At 44.5% G+C, this 15791-nt stretch overlaps 1 protein-coding gene across 1 annotated transcript in view; it reads right to left on the reverse strand.

Moving 5' to 3' along the window:
* The window catches only part of INSR (insulin receptor), a 48723-nt gene that overhangs the window by 5867 nt on the left and 27065 nt on the right, over positions 1–15791 (reverse strand). Inside the window, exons 4-18 of the mRNA XM_009284027.1 lie at positions 14747–14892; positions 14305–14449; positions 13845–14059; positions 11374–11500; positions 10491–10741; positions 9916–10083; positions 8802–9003; positions 3864–4135; positions 3514–3656; positions 2671–2830; positions 2217–2316; positions 1880–1947; positions 1434–1663; positions 1001–1111; positions 763–922 (exon numbers count right to left, since the gene is read on the reverse strand). Of these exons, the coding sequence (XP_009282302.1) occupies positions 763–922; positions 1001–1111; positions 1434–1663; positions 1880–1947; positions 2217–2316; positions 2671–2830; positions 3514–3656; positions 3864–4135; positions 8802–9003; positions 9916–10083; positions 10491–10741; positions 11374–11500; positions 13845–14059; positions 14305–14449; positions 14747–14892 (2498 nt within the window). The remainder of the gene's footprint in view (positions 1–762; positions 923–1000; positions 1112–1433; positions 1664–1879; positions 1948–2216; positions 2317–2670; positions 2831–3513; positions 3657–3863; positions 4136–8801; positions 9004–9915; positions 10084–10490; positions 10742–11373; positions 11501–13844; positions 14060–14304; positions 14450–14746; positions 14893–15791) is intronic.

The following is a 15791-nucleotide window of genomic DNA, read 5'->3' on the forward strand; positions in this document are numbered from 1 at the left end:
ACTGAGCAACATCTCCAGATAAACGTTTCCTTCCTTTGACGCCAGGCTATTTTCATACACCCAGTAAGCCTCCTGTGGCCCAACTTGCAGCCCTCTGTCACCTCGTGATTGATGTTCCAAACATTTTCCTTTTCCCTGCATTTTTTCTACAGAGCCGTGACAGAGACTCCGGAGTTAGAATAGAAGCTGTCACTAAAAATTTTAAACATTATTTTTATTCATCAGCTCCCTTTGCCCTGAAATCCCACTGCCTTGGCTTTAAGTCCGAAGAGGTCTGAAAAACCACCACGCTGTGGAGTTTTGGTTTATTTTTAAATGTTCTATTTACTTATTTCTAAAAAGGTTTGGGTTAAAGACTGGTTCTCGTGGAAGATAAATGACTTTTAAAAGGCACCTGACCTAATGACAGGATTATCAACACTTGGTTTGTCGTACCCAACACCTTCTTTGTCATAATTCTCATGAAAGCAAAGAACAGTGAGATAGCCCTAGGCCTCTTAGGCTGGAAAGGCAATAAACTTTTTGGGTAGAGCTCTGAGAATAGAGAAGGTGAGAAAAGCTGCTCTGGCTCTAAGGGAGATTATTTTCTTACTAAAGTCCATACAATTCTTTCACAGGGAAGAAAAAGAGGAAAGTTTGCTGCATTTCCAAAGGGAGCCAGTGAAAATCACCTGCGTTTGCCACACTGGTCTTGGGCTTCATATATTTGTCTTTACAACAAATATGACCCACAGAATTACCGTCCGATCGCACACTACGTACCTCCAATTTTTACAGTGAAGTCTTCCGCAACCATACAGTTACGAGCTGCAAGATCTCTGTGAACAAATTTTTTGGCATTCAGATAGGCCATGCCATCAGCGATCTCTGCAGCCATCTGGATCATTTCTCTCAGTGTTGGTGGCGGACGACCAGGGTTATTCTACAATAAAAAAAGAAGTATTAAAAACCAAATCAAGTTAGTCTGTTGCACGACAGACTCCCTCTCTCTTGTCTTTACCTCAGCATCAGGTCTCAAAGAGCGAAGGTAACTTTTCAAATCTCCATGTGCCATTAACTCCATGACCACCAGAGTAGGCTGCCCTTTTGAGACCACCCCGAGGAGGCGAACCTGGAAAGTAAGTGAGAAATTCCCTCAAGGTTGTGTCCAAACACACTGGGCAGAGCCCAGCTATGAAAAGAGGGGGATGTAGCAAAGCCAGCACCCCCCGAACAAGAGCTCAGAACAGCACCACAAAGCCCTGTCACGACGAGAAGTTCTGAAGGATGCATTTTATAAAATATGACATGGAAAGATCCCGGCTCTGTTTGATCAACCGCCTCTGCGGAAGGGCTGCTTTTGTAAGCTGAACGTCAAGCTTTGGAAGCACCAAAAGAACTATTAGTTATGTGATGGGACTTGCTAATCATCCGAGGCACCCAGTGATGCTTACCACATGATGGCAGCTGAACCCTTTCATCACAGAAGCTTCATTTAAGAACTCGATGCGCTCGCGGAGGCTGGCTGATTCGTTAACAGTTTTCACAGCTACGCGAGTCTCCGGCTCTCCCTTCACTATGTCCTTGGCGATTCCTTCGTACACCATGCCGAAGGAGCCCTGTCCCAGCTCTCGGAGGAGAGTGATCTTGTCTCGTGGAACCTCCCATTCGTCAGGGACATAGACTGTTGAGCAGAGGGAAATGTTTCTGAATTGAGCAACTATCTGTTGAAAGACGTTTCTGTAGCAGCCTTGTGTAGCACTGCCACAGGATACTATGGTATAAATTAAAAAAAAAGACTAGAAAAATTCCATAAAGACAATGCCAATCCCATACTGCTGCGCTGCCCGAATGACCATACAAGAAATAAAGCGCTGAAGAAAGCCCTCATTGCTCTCACCATCGCTGGCGCTGAGATATTCAGGGTTAGAGGATGCGTAGAGTGGTCCAGTTGGTCCTTCGGTTTGTCTGGAAGAGAGACACAAATTCTTCAGCACATTTGCAGCCTTTGACATATTAGAACCGAAGGCAGTTTGATTAATTCCCAAAGCATGCAGCAAAAACAAACTGTCCCAGTTTCCAAAGGCACAAAATATTTCCCAAATTTCCTAAATATTTCCTAATGTTGCAATTATTATCTAAATTAGAAAATAGAGACAGAGTTACTTCCAACAAATAAACAAAATCTTTGGATATAAGTTTTGCTTGTCTGGTGGAAACAACAAAATTGCACTCACCTCTTTTTCACAAGCACATAAGCAGCTCCAATAATTCCAGCAATTATTATGGCAAAAATAATGGGAACAATTATAACAGCAATATTAGGCTGAGCATTCACTAAGAGAGAAAGAAAGAGTTGGGAGTTATTATACAGGCCCAAAATCCAAGTCTCTTCCTCAATATAATCTCCCCCTTAAATAAATTGGAACAAATATGAAACTAGAGGCTATTTCAGGTACAGAATGCGGGGCTGGTCAGAATAAGAACTCAAACTGCTGTTCAACAGCTACATGAAGAAAAGCCACACATTTCTAAGTAATTTCTGTTTCTTGAAAGTAGGTGTATTGGTAAATATTTTACGACCCCCTACAGTTCCCTGTGCACTGCTTGCTAAACCCCCATCTTCCAAAAATAACCTGGGTTTCTATCAGAAATAAAACGTCAGGGGGGGGAAAAAAAAAATGAACTCACAATAATCGGCCACATAAAAATAGGTAGGTTCTGTCCATGAGCCATTTCCAGCCAGTGATGTAGCTCGTATACGGACACTGTAGTTTCCAGGCTGCAGTCCACGGAGTTTACAGCCCTGCTCGCTGGCAAAATGCTTACGGGAAACACAGTAGTGTGCTTCCTGCGGGAGGAGGGAAGAGGAAGGCTGCATTACGCTACCTCTGCAACAACCCAGAGCTCTGTAACAGCATACTAGGATTTCTACCTCGCCTCCTCGTCCGGCAAATGTACACAAATAGGGCTTTTGCACGCTCAGGTTTTTTTTCCAATATAGTGGTTTGTCCTGGATTTGCGTTTTACAGTTTAGTAGTTCAGATTACAGAGAGCGTATGCCATTTGCCGTCCTAGACCTCGGCCCTGAAACCTGACCTGGGCTGGCAAGCCCTCCTACCCACACGGCACTGGCATTCTGCACGGGCGGCAGGGCTGCCCACAAGCTCTCTGGCTGCTCAACGCTTTCTTCATTTCTCTAAGCAACTTAAATTTAAATGTATGTTTTCTGTCCTTCTGTGAAACAAAATTCCTAAAAAAACCCCATGCAGAACGTTGGCGAATCAGACATGCTTATTTGGCAAACAGGCACCACAGAGGCAGACTTTTATTTCTCAGTGTTGCCACAGACAGAATTCCAGAGGATACGAATTCACTAGTGAAGTTTTACGTCGCATCGGTTCATGCACAAGGAAACCAGACAGGGCAGAACACCATATGCACGAGGACTATGGAAGACTAAACTGTCCTGGACTCCCAGGCGGAGCTACTTCTCCAAACGTGCTGTGTTAAGGGACAAGCAGAAATTCTCACCTCTGTCTCCCCAAGTCGTCCGTAATTCACTTCATACAGCACAATAAGACCATTTGGCTCCTTTGGTTCCTGCCACTTCAAATGCACGGTGTTTTTTTCAACCAGTTCATGGGTAACTGGACCAACGATGTCATCAGCCTTAGCTAGAACCAAGGTCATGATTAATTATAGTTTTATTTCGTGTCTTGTGCAAAATTCAAAACTGCCAATACTTCATCTATCATCCTTTCTTATCAGGACACAGAGCACCAGTCCTACGCGCTGTTTCCGTATTGCAGCTGGCTCCCATAGGAAAAGCAGTATTTCGGAAACAGCCACCAACCCAAAGCGAAGCTCAGGAAGATAATTACCTTCCGGCATGGTCCTGGCACTGACATAAGCCGCAACACTGCATCGGGATTCCTGAGCATCATGGTTACAAGCGTGGAGCTCAATGCGATACCCGGTGAAATGCCGCAGGCCTGAGATGACCAAAGACTCCTTAGACTTAACTTTTTCAAAAGGTTTCTGTTCCTCTGTGTTCTCAGACGCTGCACCAGAATTGTTTGGAGGGGATGCGATGGTGGGTATCACCACAGTGGCGTTGGCCACAGAGCCAAGGTCTCTTCGTTTTCTTGATGGCCTATTAAATAACACAGGTTGCAATGTTATTTGTTATATTCAACGTAAACACATTCATCTGAAAAGGAAGCGTTAAAATGGGACGGCTCAGAGTGCCACTGAAAACTCAAATTCAAGCCTCATATTTGCAATGCAACAAAGACATTCAGGACTTTTTTTTAAACAAGCAATCTGTCTCACCCCCTGTAACGCACGTAGCTTTTTAAAATTATGTATCCCTGAGACTCCTTCCCTGCGCAACTTCATACGGGGGGGGCAAAAAAGAAATCCAAGGCTAAAGTATTTGCTTGAGAATTCAAGTTCTTCTAGATCCTCCCAGCTGAATACAGCTTTACTAGGTTGCCTGACAGATGCCTTGCACAGCGTGACAATGCTTTGGAGTTCACCTCCTCCACATTCTAGCAAATGAGGTCCCTATCACAGCCCCCAGCTCTGGTGACTTTAGATGTTCCACGTATTCCAAGCGTCATAAACCTGCATTTATAAAGCGTAAGACCAGTTTCACAGCTCGTTGGAATACATCTGCCACTCCAAACCCTAAGGCTGAATCTAGAGGGATACAGATAATTTTAACCTTTTCCTGAAAGACCAAATCTGTTACGTTCTTTTCAAACAGACGCATTTAAAACTCACAGATTCAGATTACACATTAGTTGCGCGGTTTTGTTAACCAAATATTGCCTCTCAAATTACTGCACTTCAGTCTGAAAAACAATTTTTTGCAGTTGCAAAAACAGAACCGGCAGTGTGATCCTGTCAACTCCCCTGTTTGCAAGTGAGTGCTACTAGCCAACCTTAATGTCAGATTTTGTCAGTAAATAAACAGAACAAATTCAACAGAATTAAGAACCATTCACAAATTTCCTTTTTTTGGAGGGAAAAATAAAAGGAACAAGTACCAAAACAAAACTCCTCATTCTAACGCTTTACGTCCTGCCGCACATTTGCCACGAGGAATTCCAGGTTGGGAACGAACCGAGGTGGTGAATCAGTAATAGTGTTTAGTTACACAAAAGGAATTAATGCCATTTGAAAACTGGACCGTGTATTCTAAAGGGATGATGATCTTTTTTTGTGTGTGCATGTGTGTGCAGCTATTAAAGGGTACAAAGAGTGACCCGAACTGACCCACACTTGAGGCATCTCCAGTCTCTAAAAATGTAACAAGCTGCTGAAGCAAATCTTTGCTGCTGAACTGAACTTTCCACTGCCACCCTCTAACCACCAGGCAAATGATTGGCCAACTACAGATACAACAGGGGATTCGGCAGATCAGGTCTTTGTCCGCAACCCCCAGCTCCACTCCCTGGTGTTATTTCTCCTCCAACGGCAAATGCAACCAGCCGGAAAGCAGAATTTAAGATTTCCTCAAACCAAACGTCGGGTTGTACACAACAACGTAAGCATATTCACCCACCTGATGAAAAAATGGGATGCCAAATGGCAGGTTCAGCAGCGCACATTCCAGTTTTTAGTTTTCTCTTTCTCTAATTACTAATTAACTCATTTTGGAGCTGCCGTTAGCTCAGCTTGTGCATTGTTCTGAACAGTGTCCCCTAACAATGGGGCAGAGTTCAGAGACCCGGGTCTGGGTCATGCCACCTCCCTCCTTTGGAAGGATTCTTTACGGTCAACCAGAACCTTGTTTGGACTTAAAAGCAAAGCTACGCGCCACTGTTTACAAAGTGTGGATTCAGCTTTTCCTCATGTTTAGGAGAATTTTGTTTTTCACAAGTAAAACAGTAATTTGACCACTGATGCAACACAGAGTAAAAGGCCAGACTAATTTCTCCCTTCTCAAGTAACAGAAAGCAAGAAAAACTTTTGAAGCGGTAAACCCTGATCTTCACACATTTATTATCCTAGATTTGCAGCCATTTTCTTGCCAAATTCTCTGTATTTTCAAACATCTGTTGTCTTCCCATAGTTGTTCCAGTGCAATTTTCATCATGGCCTTTTCAGTAGCTCCAATGACCTTCCCAGGTTCCTCCTGAATCCTCCTCTCCTGTCAGAGACTATCCGCGTGCATGAAGGCTCTCAGTTGGAAGGATGGAAGTGACAACTCATCACACGCAATTTGGCCTGTGCTGGGGGATTTTAAAGATGCCTTAGCTAGCTTAAGCCAAGTTTTTCCACACACCTGAAACTAGCAGAGGAACAGCTAGTTCTGGCCTGTCTTCCCCCTTGTGCTGGCAAAAGCATTTATATATTTGTCTGTACAATTAATTGGATTGAACTGGGAAACCAAGGGAAAAAGAAAAAGTTACTTTTAATGTGAGTCATTTCCCAGATCTTGTTCACTCTGTAACTCACTAATATTTGTAATGGCACAAGTGTGTGTCACAGAGAGAGAGGAAGGAGACAGAGAGAAGAGTGAGACTGCTTTTTCTGCAGTAGTGGTGGTGGAGAGTATACATGAAATTACACCCTGAATAGCAGCCATTTAGTTCCCCTCTGCCTCTCAGGACTTTTATTACTTTTGAAATCTTTCCATGCTTTCCACAGAACCATGGAGTGGTTGAGGTTGGAAGGCACCTCTGGAGACTGTCTAATCCGTGCCCCCCGCCCTGCGCAAAGCAGGGGCAGCTGGAGCAGGTTCCTCAGGACCGTGCCTGGTCAGGTTCTGAATATCTCCAAGAACGGAGACTCCACAGCCTCCCTGGGCAACCTGCTCCAGCGTGCAATCACCCGTTCGCTCCAGGCTGTGCAAAACTCGTTCCAATGTAAGAGCAAATAACACAGGAAAGAAGAAACAAAGCATCAGCTTCTGATGGCCACTTTGTTCAGCTACAAAGGGAGGTTACAAAGCACGTGGTGTGAAGATACCCATTAGCTCTGACCGGGAAGGTGGGTATGGCAAGAAGGATTTAGAAACTTCTGGTTTGCCTTGCCAGTGCCAGAGCAAATAAACCCACAAGACTTGTGATACTATCTCCTAGAGTAATCAACCATGCACACGGGGAACGAACAGCTTCTGTGATTTCCAGAGGGGTTCTCAGCAAGTCAGGTGAGATCAGACCTGGACCAAGGCAGAGCCTGGCAGACCTGCGGCAGAGCCTCGTGCAGACTGGATCCTGCACGGGGATCAGATAGCTGGGAAGAGGACAGGAGGAGAAAGACAGTACATGGAAAACAAGGAGACAAGACGTAGGGGGAGTAACTTCTCAACTGCTCTGTCTTCTGCGCCCCTGCCATCTCATATTCCCTCATATTCTCATCTGTGAGATTCCTCCCTGTGAATGGCAGGCGGCTTCTAATCCCAAGGGGAGTCCACGCAGTGCCTGGAGAGAGGTCAATAAACTATCAGGAGCCACGTAAAAAGCACCTGAAGTAAAACACGCTTCACGTTCAGTTGCCAGGCTCTAGACAGGCTGCCCTATGAGCAGGCAATAGGCACAGTATTCACAGGAAAACTAATTCTAATTTACGCTGCCACGGCCTGGAGCCTGTCAGAAAAGACAAGCAGGGTGCACGTCAGCAGGAAGGTATCTTTACTGCTGACTTATAACAGCAAAAAGGGCTTGTATTAGAAGGATTAGTTAGCCTAGGGGAAGTGGAGATTTCTTCCTTAGCGGGCTGACAAGGTGGCACATCCTGGTGATTGGTTTCTTCCTAAAATACATACCCCAGAAACTGGCCTGAGAAGCATCCTGGGCTGGCTGCACAATAACACTGGGGGGGGGGGAGGAAAAAAGAAAAAAAAACCCCAAAAAACAGAAATCAGATTGTCAGAATTGTCTGCCTACATCAGGAGGAGTTTGGCTTTTGTACATGGCTTGGTTCTCCTCTGCTTTTGAATATGTTGTGTCCTGGCATCATTTTGCACACTGAAACTTGTCCTTCTGATCAGCACTAACAGCAAAGAAATAGCAAAAGGAGGGACTCTGCACAAGCCTCCATGTGACAACTGCAGGCTCACAGAGAAGAGGCACTGTCTAGTAATGCACTCAATAATAAAAAATGTTCGGTGCGGTAATGTAGCTTTTGTCAAGCAGCTGCAAATAAACGTTTGTTAGCTAAGGGCAGTAAGCAGAGAATAAATTTAGAGCACAAAATACATGGCAGCGAAGAGGGTAAATCACTACAGACTCTAACCTGATTCCCCGTGCTTCCTCTGTAAGTTGCATATGAAGTGTGAAGACATTCAATACCACTTAATGTGACACTGCGTGTGCCATTCAAAACAGGACATTCACCACCCACAGCAGCTGCATTCCTCATGGTATTGGAGGTATTTCCCAGACGAAGTGCAAGGAAGACCGCAAATACCACGCTAAAGGACAAGGCTGTGGCATGGTAAACTTCCCTTTTTCTTTTCCTTTCTTTTCAACTGGATGAAAAGCTAGACCACAAAATTTTAGGACAGAAAAAAATAGCTATTTTTGGCATCACACAAGTTTAAATGAGCTGCAGGCAGCTAGCGATTTGTTAAGGATTCTCACTTCATTCAGAATTCAGAGACGGGAAATAAGAGCAGGATCTCCCAAATCTGTAGTAACGTCAGTTGAAGGTGCTCAGCTCTCAGCAGTCTCCGACACACATGCTCAGCTGGGCTAGACAGTCTCATGGAAGCCCAGAGAAACTGGCAATACGGCCATGTCCAGCCCAAGACTTTTGATTAGTACTCAATTACATTTCCCTACCCCAATATTGTTTGATAGTTGTACCTGGGGACAAAAACCTCATTGTGAAGATAGTTCTCAAACGTCTTGCGGAAAGCAGACTCTTCCAGCTCCTTTTGTATTTGAGAGTCTGTTTTAGGACAGGAACAACATTCCCCACTGACATCCTCGTTTTCACTTTGATTATACTTCTGAGGGTCTTCGGATTCAAAAGGAGGAGACCACGTCCTTGAGGGCAGTTTTAATCCTGTGGACAAAACAATTTTAGTATCACTCATGCCTGACATGGCAGAAGCAGATGTTTGATCCTACAAAGATCCAAAACTAGCGGACACAAGAGTCGCAGCACATTTGGGCATCCTGAGCTTTCATACCCAGGGCCGGGCAGCTTTCCCTCTCTTATGACAGGCCTTTGATTCAAAACTGTGCTATTTTTGAAATGGAGCTCAGATGCTGCTGTAGTCAAACAGAGTTCTACCCCACTTCATCTCCGTTTAGGTAACACGGGGCAACAGGTAAGATTCTGGGAGTCCTCAGTGAAACTTTGTATCCTGAAAGAATTCCAAAACAGGCACAGGATGCCTTCAAAAATTAACTTGGCCACTGATCTCCAGAAGCACAGATATTTTCCCTTACTATCTCCATAGCTGTTATTAAACTTGTTACTCAGAGTTCTACCCCACTTCATCTCCATTTAGGTAACACGGGGCAACAGGTAAGATTCTGGGAGTCCTCAGTGAAACTTTGTATCCTGAAAGAATTCCAAAACAGGCACAGGATGCCTTCAAAAATTAACTTGGCCACTGATCTCCAGAAGCACAGATATTTTCCCTTACTATCTCCATAGCTGTTATTAAACTTGTTACTCAGTTTAAAAGCAACAAGTGCAGAAAGAAGACCTCCAAAGGAAAAAAATATCTGATTACTTTGTAAAAAAACTGTTTTTGGAGAGCTTTTGCACATAACTTGGCAGTAGCACTTGATGTATAATGTAACTGAACTGTGGGAGGACACAGCTGCATCTCAGCCTGTTTCTTGAACAATAGTCTTGAAAACAGCAAAATCAGGCATCCAGATCAGCTCCAAAGCGTGTGGAAAATCTCCAGACAATTCTGAGAAAGCTTGAAAGAAAGGCACAGAGAGAGAACCACGCACTCACCTTTTAAGCAGTAATCAAGTTCATAAAGCTCACTATCTTCCGCCTGCTGCTGCCAGAACACCAGGTAGTGTGTGATGTTTCCATTGGGCTCTGAGGGTGGCTTCCACTTCAGAATGATTTGGGATGAAGAGTTGGAAACAGATATGGGATCTAGTGGGACTGACGGAACTGCGTGGGTGGGAAAAGAGACAGAGGTCACTTCCACTGCTCTGCGAGAGCTTGACAGAACAAGGGACAACCACAGGCAAGTTCCCATTTCCATGGGAATAAACCGTGCTCCCCATAGCAGGTCCGCTGACACCCAGCAATCCAGCAGCAGGATACACCCGTGCGCACACAAGCTCTTACACGTGACCACACAAGCCTGATGGAAGAAGTGCACGTTGGCACCATCTCCCCGTGCAGGGCAGCATACGTCCTTCCATTTGTTTAGGAACACCTTCCTACCAAAGTAGAGCAGCCATGGCAGTGGACAGTTTCGTGGATATGGGGCCCTCATGCCTGCCAGGCAGAAGACTATTTAGGTCTATTTTTCTTTGTCACTTGCAAGGCAGCATTAATTTAATGATACTGACCAGTAGCATTGGTCTGGACGTAGATGATTTCACTCTTTGCACCGTATGTTCTTCGTTCATCTGAGAAGGTGACCAGAGTTTTAACAAACACAGCATACTGCGTCCACGGCTTCAAGCCCCTCAGAAGCCAACCCGGCTGGGCCTGGGCTTTGGGCTCGTTTGACCGTGGGGGTGGGTCAACATCCACAACTGTCCAGCTATTTGACCCACAAGCGTCTTGGCCATCAAACTCCGTCACGTTTTGGTACGGACTTCAGAAAAAAAAAAGAAAAGCCTCAAATTAACAGAATCCTAATGCAAGCTTTTAAAAACATTTCTAAAGACATCACCGAAAGCGACAACCCTTTACCCTTTGGAGAAAGTATAACTATCTCATTGTGTGTATTCTGAAAAGGAAGCATAGGCAGCTTTGCAACCCTGTCTCCTGACGGCATCACAGATCAGGTACTGTTCCACAGATGATCCCGACAACTAAATCCAGGCTAATTATTTTCAGCTTTATGAAAATCAGCTCGGTAACCTTGATTCTAAAAGAATGTTTCCCCCCTCAAAGGGAATAAAAACCTCAACATCCCATGGAGATAGTGGGGAGATGATAAACTCCGTGGTTAGAGTACGTATGCCTAGAATAGTTGGAACAACTAACGTTTGGATTGCTCTTAAGTGAGGAATTTTGACTGTACGCAACTCAGGTAAGTCAGGGATCTATAACGAACACTTTTATATACGGGTAACATTGGAAACTTAAGTGTAGGAGCCAGACAATCACAGAGACTAAATAGTTATGCCTACAGCAGGTTTAATATCTGCTCTTCAATGTCAACTGCCATCTGCGGAAGCCCAGCATGGCTATTGTTTTATAACCTAACGGTGGATCACTCACGCTTCTTTGTAAAAAAGCATAAATCCCAGGAGATCACGGAAATCGGGAGGCCAGTACGGCTCCCACTTCAACAGGATCTTGTCATGAGATGTTCTAATGGAAGAAAATTTCAGCAATTCATTTTCACCTGTAACAAAAGAGAAGCAACGATAATTTTGTTAACGCTAAAAAAATAAAGGTTTCAATTTTTAATTATCTTAGACATTTATTTTCTCCACAGATAAATATGAGAACGTTGGCATTGAGAAGAGCTGCTCATTAAAACCTTATCTTACTTCGACGCTATTCCTGCCTTAAGCCAGGGGTTGGAATAGATAACCTCCTAAGGTTCCTGCCAGCTCAAATTTTTCTATGATTTTATGAAAATGACCCTGTAGAAAAGCTGAACTAAAGTTCTAGTAAGTGGGAAATCTAAAGGCCACACATTTTAAAATTCATGATGATCTATACAGCTGAACCCAATAATACGGTTTGCATAGCTTTTGTAGCCTCTGCCTTCAAAGCGTGTGAATTCTCAGCCTTGCCCAGGGGTAGCACGGTCCCTTTGCGAACAGGAGGGAAGGACAACAAACAGTTGCAGGAGGGTGGAGTTTTGAGGCTCAAGGGACGTGTTACGATATGGTGTGTCCAAGCAGCCCAAGAAGGACAAATCGCGTAGCTCCGATTGGATTTGCCATTCCTGCAGTAGCTGTACAAGGGAGGAAGAACATTCATTTCACTGGCACCACATCCAGAACAAACAAGGGCTTTTTTTTTTTTTTCCTTTGGTAAACAGGATGCTGCCAATGTGAAAACTAGGCTTGAAATGTAAAAACAAACGAAAAGCCAAACGCACTGGCAACCTGTGGTTTGAGGTGGGGGGGGTGGCACAGAGAACATCTCAGCAGAGTGGAGTTAAAGCTGGCAAGAGAAATGCAACCATCTCCTCCAGCTGCCTTTAAACAAAACTATCAGCCAGCCCGGGAGCTGCACACAACCACGTGACAGAGCTGGATTTGAACCCCAAATCGAGTTTCGTCCCCAAATGCGGGAAGAGCTTGTTAGTGTCTCACGGGAGGAGATGACCTTTATGGGCAGCTAATTCCTTGCACCTCCTTCACTCTGCCCAGGCTAGAGCTGTGATATCCCTGAGGGTGCGACTCTATGTAGTTTTTTTTTCACCGGTACTGCCAGTTTTTAGGCAGGCAATCACTACATTCCCCTCTCCCCACTGTGCTGGCATGGCTTCATGTGTTGATATGTGGCAAACCAGATCAGGAAACTGATTCAGCTGAAAGATCTTCATTTTTTAAGTCTGTTCACAAATAGCTACAGCAGTATAACGACGAGGGCAGAATCAGGGAAGGGGCTATTTAAGCAGTGCTGTCACCAAATGCAGAGATGCAGTGCAGCCACAGGATGATCTAAGCTGCATTGCAAGCTGTGAAAAGAGCAAGGAACTGAAATGCAGGGAACTGAAATCATAGTTTAATTAATGCTGGGGTTTGTGGTGGCAATACCTGCTTAAGCATCTCACGTGTCAACCTGTGCGTGCTCCTGTTCCTGTGTGCATGCAAAACTTTGTGGGGCTAGGCAATAAATCAGAGCAGAGAGATGACACAAGCTAAGAACAACAAAGCTTGCTATTTTTTACCCCAGATTACTTTTACAATCTGGTTCACCATGCAGCCCTGTAAGAGTTTTACTGGCACAAACAGGGAAAGCGGATAGTGTGTGGCATAGAATGGGAACAGACAGCAGGGCTGCGGGTGCAGAAGGGATGTGCTTATGGCCGTATTGCTGCCAAAATAAGTGTCTGCAAAACTACATCTTCAGTAGCGTGACTTTAGTTAGAGCATAAAGCAACACTGTGTGTTTGCTCCTTAGTCATGCTGACACAGGCATCGTCTTATCGTTGTTCTTGAAGAAAGCTGTTAGCTTAAAAACCTCCGAGAAATACAACAAAAATTGTTGCAGAAATTTCTGACTGTTGTCATAGCAACTCCCTCACACGGCTCTAGAGATGGGTGGAAATCCTCTTTCTCTACTGTGTTTATTCTGTGTGCGTACTGTCGCCTCATGACATGGGAAAAGATTATGACTATTAATTAGGTACTCAGCAGTAACACAAAGTCCCAGCCTGGACTGAGGTTATGTTGTGCTAAACTCTTCAAAAAGACACAACAATACACTCAACCCTGAAAAACTCACAGCTGAGCACACAAAGAACAAACTTCTGAACGCCAAAGTTGGCAAGGTAGGCTCCTGGCCACATGTAGAACCCCTAAGTACTTTTACTCATGGCGTATTGACAGCGTCGCTGCACTGCACAAGCAAGCGGCAAGTCACGCGTCTGGTGCTTTACCAAAAGCACAAGGACAGTCCCTGGAAAAACATCATAGGCTAGGCTGGGAGAAATAAGAGTATGAAGTTAGCAAGGCAGAGGGAAAGGAAAATGATGCAAGCCTCGCTGCATTCTGAGACTTTCTTACATGAGGCTTGATCACCATTCGTCTTCAGGGCGATGTCGTTCCTTTCCTGACGCCCCTTAGTCCCAGAGATCTCCTCCATCTTGTGGATTTCCGACAAACACAGTTTGGGATTATAATGGAAGAAGAGTTTGCCTCGTGCAATAGTGAGGTTGTGTTTACTCCAGTCCCAGAGCTGGCGAAGATTCTGGTTGTCCAAGGCATAAAATGAATAATTCCTGAAAGCAGAGAATGAAAATATGGATTGGAAGGGGATCCACTGAAAACTCTCTTTTCCTCATGCGCTAATCCAGACGCCAAAGAAAAATGAATGCAAACTATCTTCCCTGGTAGGCCACAAGCCACGGGCAGAGAAATGTTTAAAAATAACTTAGGGATTGTTTACCAATACAAATCACCCTGATAGCACGGCACTCCTTACACTTCAAAGTATTAAAATAAAGCATCTTTTGAAAGAACTCACCCAGCTTCTAGTGTTTCTCCTCTAATCAGATGTAGTTTACGAAAAAAAGAAAGAGAAACCAAGGCATAAGACCGGCGAATTTTTAGGTAACCTGAGATTTCTTCTATCAAGCCAAGATTCGCTTCTAGCTCAGCTGCTATGTTATCTATGGAAAGGAAAACATCCATTTTAGTTTTCTGGTATCACAGAGAACACCACCGATATCGGAGCCCAAACATGTTAAATAGAGCTGCTTTACATTAATTCATAAGACCTTACAAAAATCAGTTAGCAAAAAACCCCAAATAAACATCACAAGACCCTTTGCTTTGCCGTTATTTTTCTGAATCACTCTAAGATTCAGTGGTCAACGCAAAAGAGAAATGCCCCAGCTCACGGACGGTGTCATATTCACTGAGCTGACATCCAGCGCTCCCTACCCCCTTACTCATGCAGAACTTACTTCCTCCACGGATATTTATAACTAAGCTTCCATTAACAACTGTGCAGCCACGGAGCTCCTGCGCCGACGTCACTGAATCAATCGTCTTCTCCTTCCCATAGTCGCAAACCTTTGGACAGGGCCCTGCACAGGGTGTACAGTGCAAGCTGAAAAAACAAGAGTCAGGAATGTAGATGCGATGCTTTTGCAGAATGTCATCTGGGGCGTCCCCAGCAATTCTCAAAAGCAGAGTAATCAATTCAAAGCGACAGTGTCCTGACAACGTGTCACAGGATTCACTCGCAGTGCGCAGCACATGGCTCTTAGGAACTCCAAATAACTGCTGATAATTCTTCAAACTGCCGTTTCCACGTTTCGAACGCTAATTGCTCTGTCCCTTCCTACGTAACAGAAACCAGAATGAAGCGATTTTGACTATTTTGAATAGCCCATCCACCACCATGCTGCTCAGTGCTACACATACCAGGGATTTCAAGGTCAAGAACCCCAGGCCCAGTCTCCATCCCAAGATTGTTAATCCAACATGTAACTGATGAGCAGAGAGCTGGCCGTTCACCTGGGAATTCTCTGATTAAGGACTGTACATAAAGTTACTTTAAAAAAAGGCAAGCAAGCACGCGCTTTGTGCTCTGGGGAAATACTTCTTAAATAGCAGCAAGATGATTGCTTGCCCTGGTCATAACACCACGAGAACGTGTTCCCAACTAGTTCAGAGAAATAAATGCTCTAGGAAAAGCACGGAGTAGTGTTGTGAGGTCCTACTGACAGCAGCCTGGAACAAGCATAGGAGAGAGACGATGGCTGCTGTTACACAAGCAGCATATCCACTTTGGGGGCTGCTAAGCAAAAAAAAAAAGCCAAAAGCAAAACAGGAGACGGAATTAGAAGACCTGTTAGAGTGAATTCCCTGAAATTATGATGGCAGGAGCAAGTATATACGAGCACAAAGCTACCAATATTCACAGGAAATCTGACTCATCACAATATATAATGTTATTGTGAGACAAACAACAAAGTTTTCAGTGATAAACAGCTCAGCAACATA

Source organism: Aptenodytes forsteri, unplaced genomic scaffold, assembly GCF_000699145.1.
Source record: "Aptenodytes forsteri isolate BGI_AS27 unplaced genomic scaffold, ASM69914v1 Scaffold471, whole genome shotgun sequence".
NCBI lineage: Eukaryota > Metazoa > Chordata > Aves > Sphenisciformes > Spheniscidae > Aptenodytes > Aptenodytes forsteri.